General features: G+C 48.2%; 1 protein-coding gene across 4 annotated transcripts in view; it reads right to left on the reverse strand.

The window, feature by feature from the left end:
• The window catches only part of XIRP1 (xin actin binding repeat containing 1), a 33,598-nt gene continuing 9,906 nt past the window's right edge, over positions 1–23,692 (reverse strand). The window contains exons 1-4 of one of the 4 annotated variants that reach the window (XM_058830639.1): positions 21,443–21,602; positions 11,573–11,727; positions 10,230–10,283; positions 1–8,653 (exon numbers count right to left, since the gene is read on the reverse strand). In XM_058830639.1, coding sequence (XP_058686622.1) covers positions 956–8,653 — 7,698 coding nt within the window. In that variant the 5' untranslated portion in view covers positions 10,230–10,283; positions 11,573–11,727; positions 21,443–21,602 and the 3' untranslated portion in view covers positions 1–955. Of the gene's footprint in view, positions 8,654–10,229; positions 10,284–11,572; positions 11,728–15,876; positions 15,958–21,442; positions 21,603–23,692 lie in introns of those variants that run through there. The other 3 variants (XM_058830640.1, XM_058830638.1, XM_058830641.1) reach the window with 3 other exon arrangements.

Raw genomic sequence — 23,692 nt, forward strand, 5'->3', positions numbered from 1 at the left:
GGTAAAGTTTACCGTCAGAACGCAGCAATAGAAGTTAAAATAAAAAAAAAAAAGCCACAAAATATCTAAAATCTTGAGTTGAGAATGTACAAAACAAAGTCATAATAATAAGAAAAATTGCTTTACAAAGTCTCAAAATGAATTTAAACAGTAAACATGTAGGAAAGCATGGAAAATCTAAAATAAGGGGTTTATGTATACTGAATAATAAATTACAATTCTAGAAATAAAGAAAAGAAAGCAGTAACCATTCTGACTCTTTCACAGCATCTTTCTTTGGGGGAATGGCATTGATAGTAGCTGTAGGTTTTGGCTTTACAATTTCCAGTATTATGAAACACTTTCCAGGAACTGAAAAACAAACTGATAAATAACTCCCCCAAGTCCAAAAGTGACAATAACTCAAGATATTTTTTTTTTCCTTTTCTTTTCTTAAAGGCTAAGAGAAAACCTATCCAACCTACCCATCAATATGAGCTTGTGTATATATATGTGTGTGTGTGTAGGATGCCCTTCTTAGAAAAAGAAGGTACCATAAAGTTGTTTGTTTGCCAGTGACCACATTGATTGGTTCTTTAATTGATCCTACCCATCCTTCCTTCTGCAGTAGTTCAGAGAAGCCTGATCCAACACCTCCAACCACTCCCACCAAACATTCTAGGGGGAAGTAACCTAAGGTGCCCATGGATGGATTTTTCCCTTGTGCTTCAAACTGTGCCAGGACTCTGGGTTGTGGTGCAGCACCAGTTCTGTCGGGTTGGCCAGGTGAGGGCTGTTCTCCAGTGTCAAGGCAGGCTGCACTTGTCCTGTCTGTGTGCAAACACCAAAACGATGACCCTGAGAAGTCCTTATGGCGTAGGTAAATCCCTGTGTGTAATGTGGATAAAACAGGAGAAATGTTTATCGTGGCCATTCTCTTTTGTCTTACACAGTCCTTTCTTGTTCTCCAGAATCTCTATTTCTTTGGCTTGGAGTTGCCAAAGGTGACAAAGACCACTCCTGGCTCCTGAAAACTCCCATTGGTGTGGAAGTCTTCACCTGGGCTCTTCAAGTACCTCCGAAACACAGGTGAGGCAGATACCTCATACTGGGGATGAGAAACCACATCGCACGTGGAAGATGTTTGTGTCTCGGATTGCTTGGTGACTGTGGTGGATGAAGTGATGATTTTGTTTCCAAACTGGTCCATTTCCTCATACTGCTCCATGACAGTCCGGGTGGCTCCATAAAGCTTGGACCCGTCAGGCCCTGTCTGCAGCTCCAAGATGCTTTTCTGCCTCCGTGGATTTTGTGGGCTGGGGACATTCAGGGAGCGGTATTCTGAAAAGCTGCCTTTAATCCCACAGGGGCAGCTGTCTTTGGAGGTGTCCAGAGAACACTTCTCTTTGTCACTTGTTGGATGGTTGGCATTGCCAAGTGTGTGCTGTTTCATGGAGCTCAGCCCAGCTTTCGTTTGGACCGGGTCTGGCCTCTTCTCTAAGGGTTTTGTGTCGTGCCCAGCAGTCCCTGCTGAGGGGTGGTTATAGGAGCTAAAGCTGTTCTGAGCAAAAGCATCCCTCTTTCCTGGAGAGTCAAGACAGTCTGGTGAAGGGCCATCCTGGGGGGAATGTGCTGTCCTGGGTGATTCTGTTGGTTTCCTGGCAGCAGACTCAATGGAGATGTAGGAAGGTGAGGAGGGAGAGCTGACACGAGACTGAATGAGGCGGGGGACCTCTAGCTCTGCCTTGGCTGCCTCCATCTTTTCTGCCACCTTTGCACTTTCCACAGATGCTGCTTCTCCTGCCTCCAGCATGACTTCCTCCTGCCTGGCTTTGCTTGACACAATGCTGATTTTGCGGATGTTGCTACTGCTGACAGAGCTCTGAGCGCTCCCCAGAGACTCCTTGAACAGCCCTGAGAGCCCAGCAATGTCTGACTCAGACTTGAGACTAGAAACAGAATAAATAGCTTTCTTGATGGCCTCCTCGATGTCCTGGATGCGGGCAAGTGTCTGCTCCTTCAGGTGGAGAATCTCAGCACTTGCTCTCTCCAGGTCCTCAAAAGCCAGGTCCACTGAGGAGAGATTGTCAGCGTCCTCCTTTGCCTCAGCCTTGTCCTGTTGCTTGGCCTTCTGGCGCACAACCCACTCGGGGACCTTCTCAAAGAAGCTCTTGAGAGCTTTCACATCCACTTTGCTTGTCTCCTCCTCAAACTCCCTCACTCTGGTCAAGATCTCTTGCAGCTGCTCCTGTCTCCTGAGGTTCTCAAAGATCTCCATAGTCTCCTTGACATTGCCTTTCATGATCTCCTCTTTGTGTACTGACAACCTCTTCCGACGCTCATCTTCCGTTTCTCTCTTTTTTTTCTCTCTCATAACAACCGCTGGCTTCTCCTGGGCAGGTGTCTCTTCCTCCCTCTCAGGACATTTCAGTTGCCTGCTATTTCCCTGCTGGTGCTCCTCAAAGGAGTTCACTGACTGCTGATGGAAGGACATTGACTGAGACATTTGCCTCCTCTCATGCACCTGCTGCACGACTCTCTGACTATCCCACAGTCCATAAGAATTGGATACACTTTCCCTTTCCACCTTGGATGAGGCATTTTGTGCAGTGCCATCTCCTCTTTTTGGAGGGCTGTTGTGACCCACAGGGGAGGTGCTTGGCTCAGTTTGTCCTGGCACATTTTGTGTCTGTGCTCTGCCAGGACAGGCTGGAGGTGACAGTGAAGAGCACCCATTCTCCTCTCGGCACAGCTCTATCTGCCTTTGAGCCACCTCTCCTGGGCATCTCCTTGGAGCAGCTGCTTTATCACTCATCATTCCCTGCTTGACTTCAAAACCAACCACTCCATTTTTCATTGGCTTTGAGGTCTTAGCACTGTCTGGTTCTACCTTTCCTTGTCCTCCTTTGCTAGCCTTGTACCTTTCTTCTGCTATTTGAAGAGGGGTTTTGGCAGTGTATTTTGGCAGCTTTCTCTCAGGGTTTATACCCTGAACTGTGACAGACTTCTTCACAGATGTCTCTGAATTGCAGCATTTTTCTTGAACCTCCTCATAGCCTTTTTGCTCATGAACTTCCATGCAGCTTAATCCTGGCTCTGTGGGGGAAGGCCTTGTCTTGCTGAACTCCCTCAGCCCTGAAGGTTTAGGGGGCAGGGGTGGAGGGATGGGTTTTGTCGATCTGTTTGTGCTGTAATTTGCAGAGGCAGAATGTGCCTCGTGTAAGAGGCGCTCAGGTTTTGGAGGGGGAACAGGTTTTTTCCTGGGTGGGGCAGTAGTGTCTGGTTTTGGAGGAGTCCTGGGCTTCTCTGCAGGGCTCTGGTCACTGGGTTTGCAGGACAGAGAAGAGAGAGCAGGAAGAGGGGTCTGGAGTAGAGCAGAACATCCTGGGGCTTCATCTTTGCTGGTTGGTAATGGAAGGGCACCTTCTCTTGCTGCTTTAGTTGAGGGTGGGCAATGCTCTGCTTTCGTCACAGCAACTGAGGGAGGAGGAGGAGGAAAGTCATTATCAGCCTGTGACCCTGAAGCCACTACAGCAGCCTCGTTACTAGCGAGTTGAGTCTCATTTTTCTTTTTACACACAGAATAGGACTGCCCTGCATTTCTGTATATCATAGCAGCTTTAAAATCCCCTCTGGAGACATTAACGTTAGACTTTTCCAGCGACTGAAGTGTGGCTTTTAAATTACCTCGGACAACGTCCTCCTTTTCTACCAGGCGCTGTTCTGTGGCGGCACTTTGCAGTGCTCTGATAGCTGTCTGCACATCCCCTCTGACACCAACATCTCTTTCTTCTTGCACTGATTGCTCTTTGTAATCAGACTCAACACAAGGGTTTATATAGGTTTTCACGGGTGTGGCAGTATAAAGGCCATCCTTAATGCTAAAATCTCTACTGGGCACAACTTGGATTTCCTGGCTCAATAGTTGTCCTCCCTGTACTTCCTCAGAAGCACTGACCTTTTTGTGTGACGCTATGCTCTTCTGAGACATGCTTGCATGGGTCTTGGATGCCTCCTGGACTCTAGTGGTGGTGGTCCTGGTGGCAGTGCTGGTGCTCTCCTGCTTGGTGGATGAGGAGTCCTGTTGGTGTACAGTTGACTGAAGGGTCATGGTCCCCTGTGAGCTGACTGTCTGCTGCCTGCAGGCTGTGTGGACCTCCTCCCTGTTCCTCTGGAACTTGCTCTGAACATGGTGTTGAATGTTTTTTGCTTCTGCTGTTGCCAGCCTCAGGCTTTGCATTGCAGCCTGAAGATCAGTCCCCAGGGCCTTTTCTTCTGTCTGAGCCTGGCTGGCTTCCCCAGGCACCACGCTCTGCTGTTTCCCATCCACTTCTGCCCTCTGAGCTGGGTTGGCCCTCACTTGGGTTGGAAATGGGTCTTGTATCATAGTTTTTGGTTCCCTCAAATGGGCATTGCTGGCTTCTTCTTTCTCTGCCTTCTTGCTGGCATCTGCAACCCTTTGGATTGACTTTGTAGTCACCTTAAGCCCTCCAGACAGAACTTCTTCCTTTCCCATTGCTGTGGGCAGGGGCTTCCCAAGACATTGCACAGTGGTGCCTGTCACACCTGCTGCATGCACAGCCCCCCTCTCTAACACACCCTCTCTGCCCCTGCTTTCACATACAAATCCCTTTTTTGCTCCCTCCATAGCCCCTGGCTCACTTCCTGCAATTACTTTCTCTGTTTGTTCTTTATTTGGCAAGACATATATGTTAGCCCCAGGCACAACCCGTGGGCCGCTCTCATCTGCCCCCTCCTCCTCTGCTTGGGAAGAGATGAGGGATTGTATCTCTGACTCCTGCTGGAGATTCTTCAGATAGCTGAGGTCTCCCTTCTCAATGCAGCTCGCAAAAAGTTGGACATTTCCCTTCTCATTATCCTCACGCCTGATGGTGGCTGCTGCTTTCTGCTCCTGAGAAGAAGCCAACAAGTTCCCAATCGTTGACTTCACATCCCCCTTGACAACTTTCTGCTGGACAGAATGGAACAGGAGGGAGTAGAGAGTCATCTTCACTGATCCTGACTTCGTCTCTTGTAGGACCATCCCCTTTTTGATGGAAGCATCTTGACTGAGGAGACCCTGTAAGGCCTTGGCTACATCTCCACTCAAGTCCTCTTTGCCTTTAATGGCTTCACTCTGGTCCAGCAGCTGCAATGGGCTTACTTTGATCTTGCCCTCCCTGTCCTCCTCCACCAGCATGCTCTGAGCTTCCACATTGGTCCTGTGGAGGAGCTGCAGCATAATCCTCTGCAAGTGGCCTCCTACAATCTCCTCTTTCAGGATCTCTGGAGCTCCTGGGCTGCTGAGCTGGTACTTCACCATCTTCACACTCTCCATATCATTAGCTTCAATGAGGATCCCATCATGCTGGATAGCCTGGCAAGTGCAGAGAGTCTCTAAGGTCTCCTTCATGGTTCTTTCTTTCAGTTCTATTTCTATGCTACCTTCAGAAGCACTAAATTTATCCAGGGGCGTGCTCTCAAAGAGCCAGGTTGTGCTTTTCACATCTGCGCGAGGAATCTCTTCTTGGGCCCCAGCGCTGGCCGTCACCTCTGTGTCCTTCAGGGTGTCCATGGGCTGAGTTTCAAACAACCAGGTGCAGCGTTTTACGTCCCCTTTCTGGCTGTCCTCTCTCTGCACTGTGCTCATGGATGAGCTTCTCTCTGCGTCCCCGTACAGGGAGTCCACAGGATGGTTCTCAAAGAGCCAAGTGGACGTCCTCACGTCACCCCGCTGCACGTCACTGACGCTGACCATCCTCACATACTTCTTCTGGCCCACTTGCTGGGACTCAAAGAGCTGCTTGTTGGACTGAACATCACCCTTCTGCACATCATCTACTGTTCTGGGCACAGACAACTTTCCCCCTGGGAAGGAGTCAAGAGGCTCTGTCTCAAACCTCCACCGGGCAGTCTGGACATCTCCTTTCTTGATGTCCTCTTGGGTGACAGCCCTAATCACAAACACCTCTTCTTCCTTCTTGATCTGATCCAGGGGCTTAGTTTCAAACAACCACCGGGCACCTTTCATGTCACCTTTCATGATCTCTTCTTTCTGAACTGAGGTGACCTCATGGTATCGGCCCTCTTTGTCCTGGATAGCGTATAAGGGTTGGCTTTCAAAGAGCATTGTGCAAGACTTCACGTTAGCTTTGCTCATGGTGTCTTTCTGGATCTTCTGGAGTTCTGTCTCATCCACTTTGTCATGGATTTGATCAAGGGAATAGGTCTCAAATACGAACCTTTTCCCTCCAACATCTTCCCCCTTGACATTCTTTTCAGGAGGTATTTCCTGGATGCCCTCAGAGCTGTCCTTCAGGGTGTCCATGGGGTAGTTCTCAAAGAGCCATGTGAACTTGTGCACAGACCCAGCTTCAATTGTTCCAGCATCCTTCTGGGATTTTGGCTTGGCGGCTGTGTCCAAGGGCTTGGCTTCAAAGAACTCTTTCACCCTGGACACTTCCCCAGACTGGAACTCCACACGACTGGAGTACCGCATGGTTTTTTTCCGGTCAGCTTCACTGACAGTGCTGCTGCCCAAGGGTTCAGTCTCAAACAGGTGCCGGACAGTTTTGACATCCACTCCCTGTAATTCCTCCTGACTGTAGGCCTTACTGACTTGCAAATACTGCTCCTCCTGGCCTTTCAGGGAGTCCAGGGGCTGAGTCTCAAACATCCATGTGTAGGACTTCACATCGGCTTGGGGCACGCTGCCATCCTCCTCCTGCTTCTTCTCAGCCTTCTCGTACAGGGTGTGCATGGGCTGGGTCTCAAACAGCCACCGGCAGGTCTTCACATCCCCCTTCTGGGAGATCTCCCGCTTCACTGAGGGATGCTTCTCCCCTTCCATGGCTTGGAGATGAATGACATCCATGGGCTGTGTTTCAAAGAGCCACTTGGCTGTCCTGACATCACCAGCCACCACCTCTTGTTTTGTGATCCCCCGTATTATATCCACTTTCTTGATGCTTTCATCAAACTGGTCCAAAGGCCTGGTTTCAAACATCCACTTGTAGTTCTTGACATCACCACTGATGATCTGCTCTCTGCTTACAGAGGTGACTTCATGGAAATTGCCAAAGCTATCCTTGATGGCATACAGGGGTGTTGTCTCAAACAGGATTTGGTTGGCTTTGACATTGCCAGCTGGAATCTTCTCCTCCTCCTCTTTGGCGGCAGGCTCAGCATCAGCCTGCTTAATGCTGTCTAAGGGGAGAGTCTCAAACAGGGTCTTGAAAGATTTCACATCCCCTTTCACTACCTCTTCCATGCTGGTGGCTGGAATTTCTTCCTCAAATGCCTTGGAGATACTGCCAAGGGGACAGGTCTCAAAGACGTGTTTTCTTTGTTTCACATCTCCCTTCTCCTCTGCTGAAAGCTCTACTTTCTTCAAGCGTCCCACCTCAAAATTGTCTTTCAGGGTTTCCATTGGCTGCGTTTCAAAGAGCCAGAGTGTAGATTTCACATCACCTCCAATGACTTGTTCTTTGGCTACAACACTTTCTGAAGCTTCTCCTTTCAGGGAGTCAAGAGTTTGGGTCTCAAAGAGCAATCTTTGTTTAGTGACATCTGCCCCTGTGACAAAATCTGTGGAAGCCTTGAAGTCCTGTTCTTCAACTGTGATTTCTCTGATGGCATCCAGAGGCTGAGTTTCAAATATCCACCTCGCTCCACTGACATCTGGCCTTCCAATTTCTTCCAGTGAAATCCCACGGATTATCTGCACTTTGGAAGTGTCCTTGTTGATGGTATCCAAGGGCTGAGTCTCAAAGAGCCAGCGAGCCGTCCTGACTGCATTGCTCTGAATTTCTTCTCGGCAGACAGACTTGATTTCATGGATAGTCCCACTTTTGTCTCTGATGGCACAGAGTGGCTCGGTTTGGAAGAGCCTGACAGTCTTCTTAACGTCGCCTTTAAGCTCCTGGATTTCTGACTTGAGTTGTAGGATGCTCTTCTCTTCCACTGAGGAGCAGCGTCCTATGGCATCCAAGGACTGTGCTTCAAAGAGCTGTGTGGCCCCTTTCACATCACCTCCCTGGACAGGCTCCTTGAGAACTGCCTCCTGCACCTCAGTTTCATCCGAATACAGTTTGTTTAGTGTGTCCAGTGGTTGGGTTTCAAAGAGCCACCGGGCAGTGCGAACATCCCCTCTGGCAAGGTCTGTTTCCGACACCTTGGCTGATGTTGACAGATTGTATCCATTTATGGACTGGCTTTCAAACCTCAGAGAAGTGCTTTTCACATCCCCACTGGGAATTATCTCTTCTTCTGTCAGCTTCTTTGTGGCTTGATGGTCCCCAATGGAGTCAAGTGCCCAATTCTCAAAAATCCAGCGCATAGACTGAACCTCTCCCGGGAGAACTTTATCCAGGTTCACAGAAGCCTGTGCATTGGGATCCTCGGTGTTTAGCATTTCTGCCAGGTCCTCAGTCACAGCTTCTTCCAGATTCTTCCTGAGCTCGGGGTGCATGTGCCTGTAGAGCCTCTTCAGCTCGTTCACCTGGCGCTGCTGGTAGAACTTGGAGAAGGCTTGCTTTGGAGGAGGCACCGGGAGTGCATTGAGATCCTGACCCCCTGGAGCGATGACCTGGACTGAACCCACGGCTGGAGGGGGAGGCAAGTCATCTTCCATTTTCTTCATGGCAACTTTAGATGTTTTCTGAGCTTCTGACATCTTTGGGGAAACAGTTTTAAATGTCAGCATCACCTTTCACCCCCCATCCCCTTGGCCGTTAGTGGAGTGAACGGCAAAGGGAAAAGCCAGCAGGGGAAATCCATGCACCCAGTAAGCTCCATACCTTTGGTTCAGTAGCACACAGCACTCCAAAACATCACACCACAGCACATGCTCCAGGCTTGGTGTTAGCCCTGGTTCCACAGCAAAGTGAGGTCTCTAATCCAGGTGAGATGGTTAGTCTACAATTCCCAGGATTCTGTCCAGCAAGAGCACAACAGAGGTGCCCGATTTGGACTATGTGACTGAGAGAGAGAGAGACCCCAAGAGGGATATGGATGACTTAGAAAAGTCAGCAGAAAGTTAGAAAGTGTCCAGAACTGTTGTGTCCCCAGCTGAGGACCTGCAGAGAGTCTGGGAACAAAAGATCTGGGTTCAGGAGAAAGCCAAGGAGCTATTTGTGAAGTGGTCTCGAGAAGAAAATGGGGAGAAGGAATTAAGTGTCAAACTGAGCTGGTGAGGCTGGCTGGTAAGGTAACATGATGAGATTTTGGTAGGGTGCCCACTCACTGCCCAGGAGGGAGGGCTTGGGGAAAGATGTTGATCTGATTAATGATTTCTTCTGTTGCACTCAGAAGTGTGCCCCATGTCACCATTTGCACAAGAATAGTTGCACATTTACACAGTTGGAGACTTAAATAAAGCTCTTCTGACTTGCAGACTTGCACAGGCACAAGGCTAGCTAAGGTTTGCAAACTGCTGGAATCAGCAGGCCTGATGATCTGTGCTGCTTGAGGAGGAAAAGCAAGGCTGAGGGACCAGAGGTTGGGGTAACACCTATAGCTGGAGGCCAGGAAGTTTAGACCTGTTTATACTCAGTCAGACTGAGCTCATCTCAAATTCACAGCAGTGTTGGTACAGAAGTGTACAGGGTGGGCTGTGGTTGTCCAGTCTCTCTCTGAGCCTCCATTTCTGCAATTTTCTCCTCAGTTTGTGCATCCTGGGCACCAAACATTGAACTGAATACCTGCAACCTGCACTGCCTGGGCATTTATCCACAGGGAAGGTAGCTGAAGCCTTTAATCATTGTTTAAAAGAGACCACAATCCTGGTGGCTTTCCTTTCAGTGAGCAGATCTGCTGACCCTTGGCATGCCTGTGCAGTTACGTCTGCAGAGTTATGCCTGGAATATTATTAGTTGTTGCTCAAAGCAATGGTGCACGGTGTTATTTCACTCTGTTACACACAGATTGTTCTGGCTAAAAATAAGTTTTGAACATTAGTAAAAGAAACCCACACTCAGAACACCAAAATCAGCATATTTTGCAGCGAGTGAAAAATGCAAATGTTTTGAATGAGCCAATGTACTTGGAATGCACTTTTTAAAATAAAGGGCTTGTTTGTTGTTTTTTTTTAATCTTTGAAGAACTTTTGAATGTGGGGAAGGGCAGCTGAGCAGCTGATAGCTATATTCAGTATGTAAGTGCTCCTGGCTGCCTTGTGTGGGTATTTAGATCACACTCACAGGCCACAAATACTTGGTTAGATAACGGTGCTTATCTTAAACATTTCCTACCTTGCTTTTTTTCTCTCTGTGTGAAGAGTGAATGGAGTTGTCCTTCACAGTACTCTGGAAAAGATATGAGGAGAAATGCCATGAAACTGCACAGAAAGACATATTCTCTGCATATATATTTTTATATACTTATGTGTACTAATGTGTATATAAATTACAGAGGACTGAAAACCATGCAGGTGTAATCTTCTCTTTCGGTTCAGTTCTGTACAGCTGAAAAAGCAGTCTTATTCCAGGTTGATCAGATATTTGTTTCCTAATGTCTCAGTCAACAAACAAAGCCCCAAACATATTTCTTTAAAGGTTGGGGAAAAACAAAACTAGCACTAATCTCTCCAAAGTTTCATTTAGCCTATATTGTTCCATATACTTCAATATTTAAAGAAATGAAACTGATCTACATTTGTAATTGCATTATGAATTGTGTAATTTATTGCTTTGTAATTTAAAAAAAATAATTTATTGGTTCTCTAACCAGCTGTAATTTTCCAAATGCAGTCTCCATTTTTTTATTTTCAACTGTAACTGTTTCATCTGGACCTCTCCCTGATAAACACTCGAGAGACTGCATCTCTGAACAGGGGCCCCATAAAAGGTTGAGAGTGTAGGGAAACATGAATGTGCCTGCAAGAAGGGTCCAGGTATGAAATCCCATCCCATATCACTCCTGGATCACCAGTGGAACTGGGGAAATGGGAAAAATGTGTCTCATAACCCTTATAACCTGTATTATCCTGTGACCTGATGATCAGCCTGGAGTGGGGGATTAAATCCCTGGATCCCCGACTCAGGAATATAAACAGAAAAGCACAGGGAGGGAGGTGGCACTGCAAAGTTATGCTTGAATGTGGCAAATATATATATATATATATATATATGTGGCAAATATATATATATATATATATATATATATATATATATATATATATATATATCTCCTGTGTGTGTAGGAATGGGGATGGCATGGAGACATATAAGACATATATGTTGCTCTGTACTAATTATTTCCTCCATGGATGTATGTGAATATGAATGTGCAAATAAAGAGGAATTCTTATTATGAGTAAACCATATAGGCTAGTGGATGTAGGAGTGTGTGTGTGTTTGCACGTGTGAATTTAATGTGGTATAATTATTTGTATACTTATTTATATAATGTTTGTACACATTTATCTTACATTTGCAAGCAGCGAGCGGAAAATGGTCACTTTTGGGAAAACACAGGGTTTGTTCAGATTTACAAAACCAGACAGGTTCTCTCTCACCCTCTCATGGCCACTCGTTGGATGGGACATTGCTGGGATGCCGCTGGTGGCTGGGGAGGGGGAGGACGCGGTCCTTACCGGCTGTGCGGGGCTGGTGTCAGCAGCAGCAGCTGTCTGCGAGAGATACAGAGCTGACAGCTCCTTCACGGAGGGTGCAGAGCACCTCCCTCGTCCTTGCTGAAGTGTGTGGCTGGTGCTGCCTGATGGGTCTAAAAACGACCGTGCCCGATCATCTGAAAGAGGGACAGACGTGTGTGGTGAGCCACGAGCCACAGGCAGGAGGCCAGGGCCAACATCGCCTTCCATGGGCTCTGCCAGGCCTCTGGCACCGCACACCGAGTCCCCTCACATCCCCTGCCCTGGTCCCCAAAACTCAACATCACACTCTTCTACTCAGGGAAAAAACATGGACATTCCCATCTCCTTCATGGCTGAGGGGGACAGTAGAGCCTGGATGAAAGTGACACTTTGGCAGTGACCTGATGGCCCCGTTCCTGCTTCTCTGGGCAAGGCCATCACCAAACAGGAGCATGTCAAAGGACATGGAAGAACTACACATATCAAACTCGAGCCAATTCCTACTATTTTTGCTCAGTGGCCATACCACTGTCCTGTGGGTGTGTCTCACAAACAGTTACATCCTCTTATCTTTGCCTCTCCCTGGGAGCTCATTTTAGGAGAGGTGAAAAGTGTGAGACCTGCTACAGGATGCAGCAAGGAGCCCTTGGTAGAGCCTTCAAACCCTGCTCTGAATTTAGAGATCTGATATTTTGATCTGCACCAGCTCCCATGGGGTCCCCACTGGAGCTTCAGTTTTCAATGAAAGAAGCAACTCTAAAATGTAGCCAAGAACTTTCTTTTTGTATGAATCTGTGAGGTGTGAGGATAGTTCTCTCCACCTCACACCACAGACATCCACAGACATCCACAGTATATAGAGCTTTACACCTATAGGGTGCATCTCAGCCCCCCAGGTCAGTCAGGGCTGTGATTTCTCTGTTCCCACTGTAAAAACACGAGAAGGTTCTCCCGCTCTCTGCAGGGCTTTGCTGCCACATTTGGATTTAGTGAGGTATTTGCAATGCTTTCTGTTTGAACAATGGGCTCTCTCTCCACAAATCCAGCTACTGCACAGCCAGGAAAGGGCTGATGTACTTTTTAATATGTGCACACTAGAAGCACTGCAGCCATTCCAGCGTTCTTTGCCCTCAAACCTCAGCCCCCAAATCAAGAGAATTAGAAAACAACAAACCAAATTACTCTTCTTCTTCGTGTTCTGCATTTTAAGTTCAGATTTTCAAGTTTTTCTCTAAAATCCTGACAAATACTTCAGTTTTGTTTTAAATTGACAAGAAGCAGCTCCATGCACTAAAAATGTGCTTCAAATGAAATACTGGTTCCTATAGGCACAAACATGCACCAAAAAGCCATGATGATAAGAGCAGAGGGACCTCAGTGAGATGCTGCTGGAAGGGGCCAAACCTCAAGATTTCTGTTGTCCTTTAATCCAGCTGCTCCTGCAGGTGTGCAGGCATTTTGATGCAGAACCAAAGCTGGATACTTGGGGGAGCAGTGGGATGCAATACAGACTTAACTGCCCAGTTCTGCTGGACATCACCAGGACACCAGAGGAGGAAAGAGAAGGTATCTCCTTAATGCTATGTTGCTTTTTTTTTTGCTAAATCTCCATCTAAATATGGCACCTCTCTCCCTGATTTCTGCTATCCACAGCTTAAACACTGAGTCAAAGGGAACTATCTGTCTACAGCCACTGCAGCCAGTGGCAAGGCTGGGGCAGACCTGGTGCATCCTCAGATAGGCTGTGAGGTTGCTACCATCCTCTATTGCATCATTTTCCCCCACTCTGCTCAAGACACCCCAAACTTCGACTAGATCCTGGATTTTTGAGATGAACAGCACTCAGGAAATCATAGAATGGTTTGTGTTGGAAGGAACTTTGGAGAACATCTCGTTCCAGCCCCCCTGCCATGGGCAGAGATGCCACTCACTAAATCAGATTGTTCTGAGTCCTGTCCAGTGTGGCCTTGAGCCCTTCCAGGAATGGGGCATACATAACTTCTTTGGGCAACCTGTTCTCACTACCCTCACAGTAAAGAACTTTTCCCTGATATCTGATATCAATCTCTACTCTTTTAGTTTAAAAGCTTTTCTCTAAAATACTGAAAGAATTCACTAGAAGAAGTGCTCCTCTTTGTCCTAGGGATGTCAGGAGGGTCCTTGCAGTGTGTGCTGAACTAACTACAGAAACCTTTGGGGAGTCTAAAAACATTCCTTTTTGAGGAATTTGAAAAATCTTGTCTGTGAATGTCTTTCTTTCATCCTACATTGCTGAATTACCTACTGGAAAGGCATAAAGGAGTCCAATCAGTCTGGCAAACAGCAAGTTTTTTCTTTGCACGATAATGAGATTTGGCTAAGTCCCCCAGTAAGAGCAATGGGGAGAACTGGGCATAGTGGGCCTTACTATCTTCAAGGTAGAAAGGAAACCAAGCACACATTTTCAGCCTTTCTGGCTGGAAAAATGAACACAAGCCCTTGGCTGACTTGAAAACCACATCTAGGATGTGGCAGCACCTCATGGCAAGGCAGGGACCCTTCCTAGGCTGACACAAGTGCTCCTGTGCTTGACCATTTTGGTAAGAAGTGCTTAGCAAAAGCATCCCTGTGTCCACGAGCTGGGCTGGTGATGTTTAATGGTCTCCTCCCACCCCAGGCTATGGGCATTGCAGTGAGATTATATTATTTGCGTTGACCTATAGGACTGTAGGTTCATATATTTCACAAAGGAAAGAAATGTGACCCTCCAGCCTCGAAAAAATAGTGCAGCTGGAGGAAGATTTTCAGTTTAGACAGTGGGAAATAGCACAGTGCCAGTGTTGCCCGTTCCTTCACCCTTTAGCTTGGATGGATGAAAGGCCACAGGCTTGTTTTAATGACAGATATAATTAGATATAAGGCTTTTGTTGAAGGCATCCCCTTATCACTGCCTTTGTTTTCTTTTCTTTTTCTTCTTCCCTTCTCATTTTAGACTTTTTTTTTTGTTGTTTGTTTTGTTTTGTTTTGTTTTTTGTGCAATGCACAGGCTGTGCACAGCCCTGTGTTTGCTTATCACTTCTCACAAAACCTCCTGCCTTGGAGAAGGGCTGCTCCAGCCCTCTGTGCTGGCTCTGCCCTTCCACAAAATCTGGTCTCTGCCTGACGAAACAGGCTGGTGCCTCCCTCTAAATCGCTAATTATAGATAAGAGCCGAAGAGCAGCAGCTCGTTCTGCTAACGAGGGGGCTCAGCTGTCCTGTGTGCGACATCCGGGCGGCACCGAGGCCATCGCAGGGGCCGGGAGCAAGGTGCGGCATCACAGCATCCCCTGGGAGGGAGCGCCGAGCTTCCCAGCTGCGGATGCTGAAGCACGGCTAAAGGCCGCTCTGCACACCAGGCTTAGGGTGATATTTGTTGTGTATGAGGTGGAAGCCCAGTCTGAAATCTGCCCCGGGCTCTGCATTTCTGTCTCGCTGAGCGAAAGGGCTCCGCTGGCGCGCTCGGCATCCGCTCCAGCGCTGAGTGATGCATCCCGCGCCGCGCTGATTGACTGCACGACTGCGGCCCCAGGGGTATTAAACACGATACTTCAGGCATTAAAGCATCGCCTGCGAGCTAAAATAGGAGGCAAAAATCTCCTGAAACCCCCCTCCTCCCATCCCACCCAGTGGCTGGCACCGCGGCCGGCGGCGCTGCTGTCCGAATGAAGGGCACGGGGAATGCTCCTCCCTGCTGGCATTTGTCGGCAAAATGTCCTTCGTGTCAGTGTCTGGCGCCGGATGAATCTGCACATTTTGTGTGAGGGGCTGCGGTGTTTGGACTGCCCATAAGGAGCAGCTGTCGGGCTTCTTGAGCTCTTCCCATGCCCCATGTACGTGCAGGTCGGGCTTGGTTTACAGCCCCTCTGCCCCGAACGTCACACCCCAGGGAGGGCTGTGAGACATGGAAACTTGCAACAGAGGAAAAGAATTCTTCCTATTCGTTTGTCCTCACTGATCTTTCTAAACACAGGGGGAGAAGGCAAGGCAATGGGGGGAAAAGACTCTTAAATATTCATCTAAAAGTTCACTCACTTCCTCTCCAATTATTGCCCATAAATCACTCAACTGTTCTGTCTCCTGCCGGAGATAATATTGCAGGTCTCTTAAACCAGAATCATCTTACACCTGGCAGCAAGCTCCTAACAAGTGGAAAACAAATCACCAACAAAACCTCTGCCCCCTCCCTCCCCTGAGAAAACCCCATCTCACCAGTAACAGGGCAGCTCTGTTTCACTCTACTTTCTATTTAAACCACTTTATCCTATGAACAAACAACGCTACCCACCTGTTGGTGTCCACCACCTCTCTGCTGGCACTCCTTCACAGCCCGGCTCCCACCACCAACCCCAGTGAGCTACCGAGCGCCTGAGTCACCTATTAAAAAAGGAAGCTGCAAGCTCAGCACCAGTCTCCCGGGTCGCCTGGCCAACCACATGTCATCAGCTGTGCTCCCAAAATCAGCCGCCCTGAGCAAACACAGCTGCTAAGCAAAGCCCTTTGTGTCGCTGCCGCGCCCCTCCGGGAGCTGGGGGTTGTGTAACGGGGCCTGGGATGGGATGGGGGCTTGAACAGGGCTTGCAGAAGTCAGAGGGGAAGGGATGGCCCTGTGGGGCAAGTTCTGCCAGGGTTCGGTCCCTTTCCATCGCTCACTGATGGGAGCAGTGCTGCAGAGAGCATCTCCTCCTGAATCCGCATCCTCCATCCCCTGCTCAGTGTCTGCTTGACTTTGCTGCTCTGAGGTCACTTTTGGGTTTGCCATGTTGGCTGCTGGGCCTGGCCTGCCCTGTGCCATGGAGCACATGGGCATGTTGTGATCTTGTGCCACATGTTGTGGTCTTGTGCCTTCTGCCTTGGCTGTGCCAGGACTCCAGTACCACGAGACATTTGGTGCATCCCATGGTGCAGGACCCAAACCCAATTCTCAGAGGTCAGCAGGAGCAAAGAGAAGACTCATGTCCTGGAGCTCCTTAGCACTGGGGAAATCATGGCAGGAAAAGAAATGATTTCCTCAGATTGTGAAAGCAACTTTCTGTTCCAAGGGGATGGAGGTGAACTGACAAGGAAATGCTGCTTTGTGGCTCTCTGGGCTGGCTGTTTCCTGGGAATTTGGGGCTGGTATTCCCCCCTGCCTGCGATCAGCCATGGGTTACCCCCATCAGACAGTCACTGCCAGTTCAGACTCCTGACCCAGGAGTGTGTGACTGGACATGTCCCCAGTACCACCTGCTTGTCCCTGTTCATCCCAGTTCTTCCCATTAGTATCTCACTGACCTGTCCCAAAGCTGGAAGCACATCCCTGCAGGTGGAGACCCCATTTCTAAGTGCTTCTGCCCTTGCATGTGGCAGCTGCATGTGCAGAATCACCTCTGTCCCATCCTCCTCCCAGTTTTTCTCCCCAGAGAATCAGTTCCCTGACAAAAGTGACTCCTAAATACCAGCACAGCTCCACGGCTGGGCTGGGGGAATTTGCACGGATGGGTGAGCGCCCATAAAAGCTGGCTGGGAAACCAGTGCTGCTGCTTAATCCAGGAGCCAGGCAGCCCATTTGGGGTGCTCAGTCAGCGGGGAAAGGTTTAAATCTCTGCCCTAACCCCTCTGCCAGCAGCCCTGGTCCACAGGGAAGCTCTACCAGAGGGGACACATTCTGAGGGAGGTGTGGGAAGCAGGGCAGGCTCCCTGCTGCCCCAGTTTGGAGCCTGCTGAAAAGGTGAGTGGCTCTGGCATGTTTCAGTGATGGGTGGGCAGTGAAGGGTAGTCTTGGGATGATGAGGATTGCTGCAAGAGAGAATCTCTATCTGCTGCTCATTGCCCTCATGACACACTCATGAGGCTTTAGAGAGTGTTAAAATACCATTTGTTTTTTTTCTGAAGGAAGGAGAAAAAGAGGTGGGACAGAGATGCAACAGGGAGAATCTATGGGATTTTAGAATCTAGCAAAGACTGAGGACCAGTCATGCTCTAAAACACTCTGCTCACCCTCATGGGTGCTCCCTCCTGATGGCTGGATCACACTTTGTTCTCTTTTCAAACCACAGTACTTTCTCTCATTTTCAGTCTTACAAAGGACTGTGAGTGTTTGAAATTCAAGCTTTTTCTTTCTGCCACGGATCAGCCCATTATGTGCCAGAGTTGCAATTGTAAACATGTTCATTATACACAGAATTCATGTGTTTTTTTTACTGTTTTGGTCTAAAAGAGTCTGTTATAACTATATGACCTTCAAAAGTAAGTACTGAGATTTTCTCATGCTCACCTACCAACTCAGATATAAGAACAGCACTGATTACAGCTGGATGATTAATGAAAATCATACAACTTAACAAGGCTTTTTTTTTTTTTTTTTTGATTTCAAACTTTCATGAGTACACGTTGTCCTTTCAAAAAAATTTGTCCAGCATCACATATAATAGATCCCTGATTTGAAGGTGGGGAGCCCTGCTGGTATAGAACCTAAATGTAATGATTAACACATAGCAAATAAATAGAAATAATTCCCTTTTGAAAGGGTTTAAGAGAGATTTTTCCCTGTCTGGAAGCCATTTCCTGCAAAGATTAAATGAGCTCTGGTACATAGAGTTAATAGGTGATTTCTGGGGTCGGAAATGGGCTGAAAATAAAAGCACTAGAAACAGAGGAAGGTGATAGACAAAGAAATAAAATAAAATAATGTAACTAAAGACCAGCTGTGTTGAAGAGGAAATAAGATTTAAATGATCATTTCATGCAGTAAGATTTTTCTACTAATTATAGTAAGATAATTAACGTTTTGCACATGTATAAAGTTGCATTTGCAGATCTGAGAGGGTGGGAGGCGATGAAAGAAAAAAAAAAAGTGTCTTGTTTCCTGCCTTTGATTTTCAAAATCAGATCACTTTGCAATTTCCAGTATATCCAAAATGAAGGTTCATGATCTTTGGTCACTTCTGCAAATGTTTTTGGCTCTTCGGTATCAGCTGGAATATCCTTTGCAGGAGGAGCATCATGACCCCCCCCAGGTAATTTAAAGAGCTTCTGAGAAGTGTTGGGAAAATTTAGCCTCAGGCAGAGCTGAGTATCTGCCCCAAGGCAGCTCGGGGCTATTTCTGAGCTTTGCAAAAATCCAGGAATGTGGAGGACTCTATTCTGGGCACCAAAAAAATGCCAAGAAGCTCCGCTGAGAGACAGCTGCGAGTGGCATTGCTGTTTGGGGACATGGCCTTCCCGCGTGGGCCAACTGCTGTGGCCTTATCTCTCCTTAGGGAGGGCTCCAGCATCACCCCATCACCCCACGCTTCGGGTACCAAGGGCCTGGGGAGGTGGGTGCAGCCCTGACTGTGCCCTCGGCATTGCCTGGTTCTCTGTGTCCCTCTGCTAGGTTAATGAAGGGTTAATAAAGGCCGAGTGGATGTTTAGTGGCTGTCGCTGGCTGTGTGTCACTGGGGGTGTCCAGCACTGCCCTGACACATGGTGGGTCACGCCCTGCTCACACTGGCACTGTTCTCGTACCCTCCAGTGACTCTACCTGCTATTCACAGAGGGGTTTTTCACTGGAATGGTGATAAACACCCCTGCCTGACATCCCTTCCCCTGTTTCTCCATCTCCCCTATCCCACCATCAGCATTATTTTATCCCTAACCCCCCTCCCAGGATCTTTTCCCTCCTGAAGCGCAGCATCGCAGCCTTTACAGCCCGGAGTTCAGGACAGCAGCTTCCTTCCCTCTAAAATCCCCTTCCCCAGGGAAAGCAGCGCCCTGCTCCCCACTGGAACAGCCTCAGCCTGGGGAGAGGGCTTCTTGGCATGCCACAAATACCAGACCTTTTAAGGGAAGCCCTCTCTCACCCTCTGAAAAGACACCTTGGGAATGTGTGTGCAGGCACGAGCCCCGTGAGCATCCCCGGCCTGACATCCTGCCTGGGATGCAGGGCCCAGCTGGGATCAGGGCTGTGGAGTGCATCTCTCAGCATTTCTGTGCCATGCCATGGTGTTTACGTGGGGGCATTGCAGGGATGCCACGAGCCCTGAGGAGCTGCAAGGCCCTGCTTTGGCTTTCTATTCTTGTCCTGGTGTTTCCATGCTGCCGTCGGCTCCTTAGTGCCGGCAGCCAAGAAAACTTAAAACTGTTTTGGACGAAAGAGTCACACCCCAAACTAAATTAGCAGTATCCTTTAAAGACAAAACTCCAAACCCACTTGTAGCTACTGAAATTCCTGGGAATTTCCATTTGTTTCTGAGTAAGGCAAATTGCCAGAGAGAATATGGGTGAGGAGAGAAAGGGTTGGCTTGAAAGTGTAAGAGACCAGTAAGGTACAGTGCTTCAAGGAAATATTATTACTACTCTGCTCAGACCCAGTCCTGGGACTTTCACAGTGCTAGAGAAGGATTTTCTCCCTCTTAGTAACAGGTTCAGGGCATCCTCGCCTTGTTTCTCCCCAAAAGGAAGCTTTTGTGTCCTGTAAAATACTGAGTCTGTTCAAGGGCTGAAAACAGCCTTTGCAAGATGTTCCTACAAATTTCCACTCATGCTGAATCCCTTAATTGCCACGAGTGAATCATCTACCGCTTTGCCTGAACAAGAGTATGGATTTTTATATTTTGCCACTTCTCACAGTGGTATCTGTACCTGAGGCATATGGAAAGGAAGACATTTCTTTCCCTAAATCCCTGTTTTCTAACAAAAATCTGAAGCTACTTCACTTTTTTTTTTTTTTTTTTTTGATACAAAGATTTAGGTGAAAACTAGAGACGTGGAGGGAACTGGGACAAGCTACAGAATTTCTGTTATTCTCACAGCCATCAGCTGGATGTGAATCTCAGAGGGAAATATTGGCCAACAAATCAATGTTCAACAAATGCATGAGCTGAAAAAAACCTGCTTTCAGCTCAGGCCAGACCATTCCCACAGTGACTGAGGGGCATCCCCAGGGCTGGACCTGATGTCCTGGCTCTCCTGGTGGCCACGAGACAGCCCTTAGTGACAAAGGGCAGGTGAATAATCAGTTGTGGGACACAGGGGCACATTTCTGCTCCGTCTTAGAGTGACACAGGTTTTTGGAGTGTCCTTTCACACATGTGAGCACAAACAGGGAGTGGGGTATGGCCATATTAATGCTGCTGACCCCACAGGCTCCTGGAGCCCTTTGTTTGGCTCAGGGTCACAAACAAATTTTTCAACCCTCTCTGGAGACAGGGATTAAAGAGAGAGGGAAAGAAATTCCCTCCTTAACTAATCCTTCCCTGCCCCCTGTTCCTATTTCTGTTCCCTAGGGATGTAAGATGAAGCAAAGCTCATTTCCTTTTGAACAGTCCACGTTTTGCTGCCTCCTCATTGCCACTCTGAACAAGATTTGGGTCTGGAAGGTGTCCCCTCCACCCCCAGCATCCCTCTGGCTCAACTGGATCCCATACAGATTCTTTCCCCTATTGGTGCTCAAAGTGATCAGAATCATCATAAATAACTGCATTTTTTTTTGGGGAGAGAGTAGACACTCTCTCTGATCTGACAGAGATCTAGATCTAAGATCTGTCCCCATGAATTTAACCTTCAAAGCTGGGATTTTCAATACTTTAGGACAGAAGAAAAGCACACAGTTACAATTCTCTGTTTCTGCCTAGAACACGCCCAGGTGCCCTAAACCATGGTCTTGAAGCAAACCAAAGGCACTGTACATGGAACATACCTGCAGCACAGAGCAGGATTTACCAGGATTTATCTGCTGGGCCAGCAGAATAAAATCCATGGCTTTCCATGAGCTGCAACACTGCTTTCATAGCCTGAAACACCAAGCATCCTCCTTTGCCCCGCGTTTTAGGATCAGTCTGAGGTTCATACTCATGCAACACTTCACCCCAATCTACCCCAAAATTACTTACGGGGAGGTCTCTGTAGTCCCAACAGGTCACTCGTGTCTCAGACAGCCCCAGTGGAAAATCTGTGTGAAACCCAGGCCCAGGCAGCCCTTTGTGTATCCCAAAAGGAGCCCTGCTCCACACCCCACACCCTCAGTCCTGTTCACTGCCTCCCAGTGGTCTCTGGCAGCGGGTTTTATCTCACAGTGCTGGGCTATGTTGAGAGGATGAACCACTTGGTCTATTTTTAGGGAACAGTGAAATTGCTCTTCCACCAGGCTGAGTCAATCATGAGTCCCAGCCACCCCGCACAGGGGTTGGGAAAGGCTGGGGCCCTGGCTTATTTTCAGAATTTATTCATTCAAAATACCCCTGGTGTAACCTGGTATGGGACAGGGATGCATGCAGACAGTGGTGCAATGGGGAAGAGGCATTTCCCTGACTCACTGTCATGTCCTCAGGCTGTGATCCTCACAGCCAGGCCCCCCTGTCACCTCTGGCCACAGCCAAAGTGTTAAGAGAAAAGCTGGGAAGGTGAGAGGTATTACTTACATTTCCTGGTTCCCTATTTCCTCATCAGTTCCAGCATTTTAGAAGCAAGAACGAAAATGATTACTTTGGGAAAGTGACTAAAGAAGGACAACCACTTGACCTGCCTTATGCTAAGCTGGGAATTGTTCCTATCATTGCAGCAATGTGGTGTCACAGGTAGCTGCTCTGGGAAGTGTTTGGAGAGGGAAAATAATAAAGCACTCAAACCTGGAGGACTCTTGACGCCCTCAAAGTTCAGCTGGGCAAAGGGTACTATTTTTAGCATGTTAATGGTGTGTAAAACTGTGTGTCAGTGCTGGTGATCCTGCCTGGCCAAGCTAATTTGCAAATACAAACATAACCAAAGGCTCTGGGGGTGCTTTTCAGAGTCTAACTTTAGCAGACTGATGTACCCAGTAATATTGAACCAGGCCCAGCAGTTCTCTCTTTGGTTTGCTTTTCTGACACCGTTGGAGGGTGTATATTTGAGAACATCACCCCATGGCAATGGAAGACATGGGTTGGTGTCCCCATCACCTGAGACAAAACACTCTGTGCTCTTTGTTGCAGAGGGCGAAACAACTGATGCTGATTTTCCAGTTTCACAGGATCCCAGAGTGATTTGGGTTGGAAGGGACATTAAAAATCATCCAGTTCTCAACCCCCTGCCGTGGACAGGGACACTTCCACTAGACCAGGTTGTTCAAGGCCCCATCCAATCTGGCCATGAGCACTTTCAGGGATGGGGCATCTACAACTTCTCTGGGCAACCCATTTCAATGCCTCACTACCCTCTGAGTACCTTCACTACTCTTTCTTCCTAAGATCTAATCTAAATCTCTCTCCTTTTAGCTTTAAATAATTCCCCCTTGTCCTCTCACTATGTGCCCATGTAAAAGGCTCCTTTCCCCCTTTTTTGTAAGCCCCCTTTAAGTACAGAGATGCTTAAGTTCTTTCATGCACTTCTCCTGAACAGTTTTGCTGGACTTTTACAGGGTTGTTTGGAGGGGCTGCTGCCCCTCTGTTTTCCCTGTGGGTGTGCAGGTGTCAGGAGAGGATGCTACACATCACCCAGGCTGCAGTTCAGCATGAGGTGGGGTTCCCTTGCCAACATCGTGTGGCATCACATCCCATCACAACATGTCCAGCTGCAGATGAACATCTGTTTTCACTGAGGCTCCTGGAAGGGCCCAGCTCCTCTCTACCTTAGCCCAGTTTCTTTAACCATCCTGCAGGGCTGTGAATTATTATTTTATATATTGTGAGGGTTATTCCCCTGCTGTCTGTGTTGAGCCCAGTGCCTCTGGAGATCATCCCTCCTCCTTCTGATGTGCTCTTTGTTGCTTCCTTCCGTAAATAAGGATCAGGAAAAGCTGTCAGGAGGGTGATAGGCAGGTCCCTGCTGACCAGCCAGGTGGTGGGGCAGAGGGCTGGGGTTGGCAGGGGCTCTCAGCAGACACACACCCACTCAGGTAGCACCAAGTGGGTGGCGGCGGTGTCTGCAAACACAGCAGCACACTGGGAACTGAGATATCTTATTTATTCCATGTGGATGGAGGGACATAAATGCAGGAGATGAAGGGCAGAGCAAATCAGCTCAGTCAGCAGCTGGCAGTGGGTGTTTGTGTGCCGTGGCCTGCCTGTGCCTGGCCGGGGCACACAGGGTGCGTGCTTGTATTTGTGTGGAATTCTGTTTTCAGAATTCTCTTTTTTTGTGTTCTGTCTGCACACATGGCTGGCTGG

Source organism: Poecile atricapillus, chromosome 2 (genome assembly GCF_030490865.1).
Source record: "Poecile atricapillus isolate bPoeAtr1 chromosome 2, bPoeAtr1.hap1, whole genome shotgun sequence".
NCBI classification, from domain to species: domain Eukaryota; kingdom Metazoa; phylum Chordata; class Aves; order Passeriformes; family Paridae; genus Poecile; species Poecile atricapillus.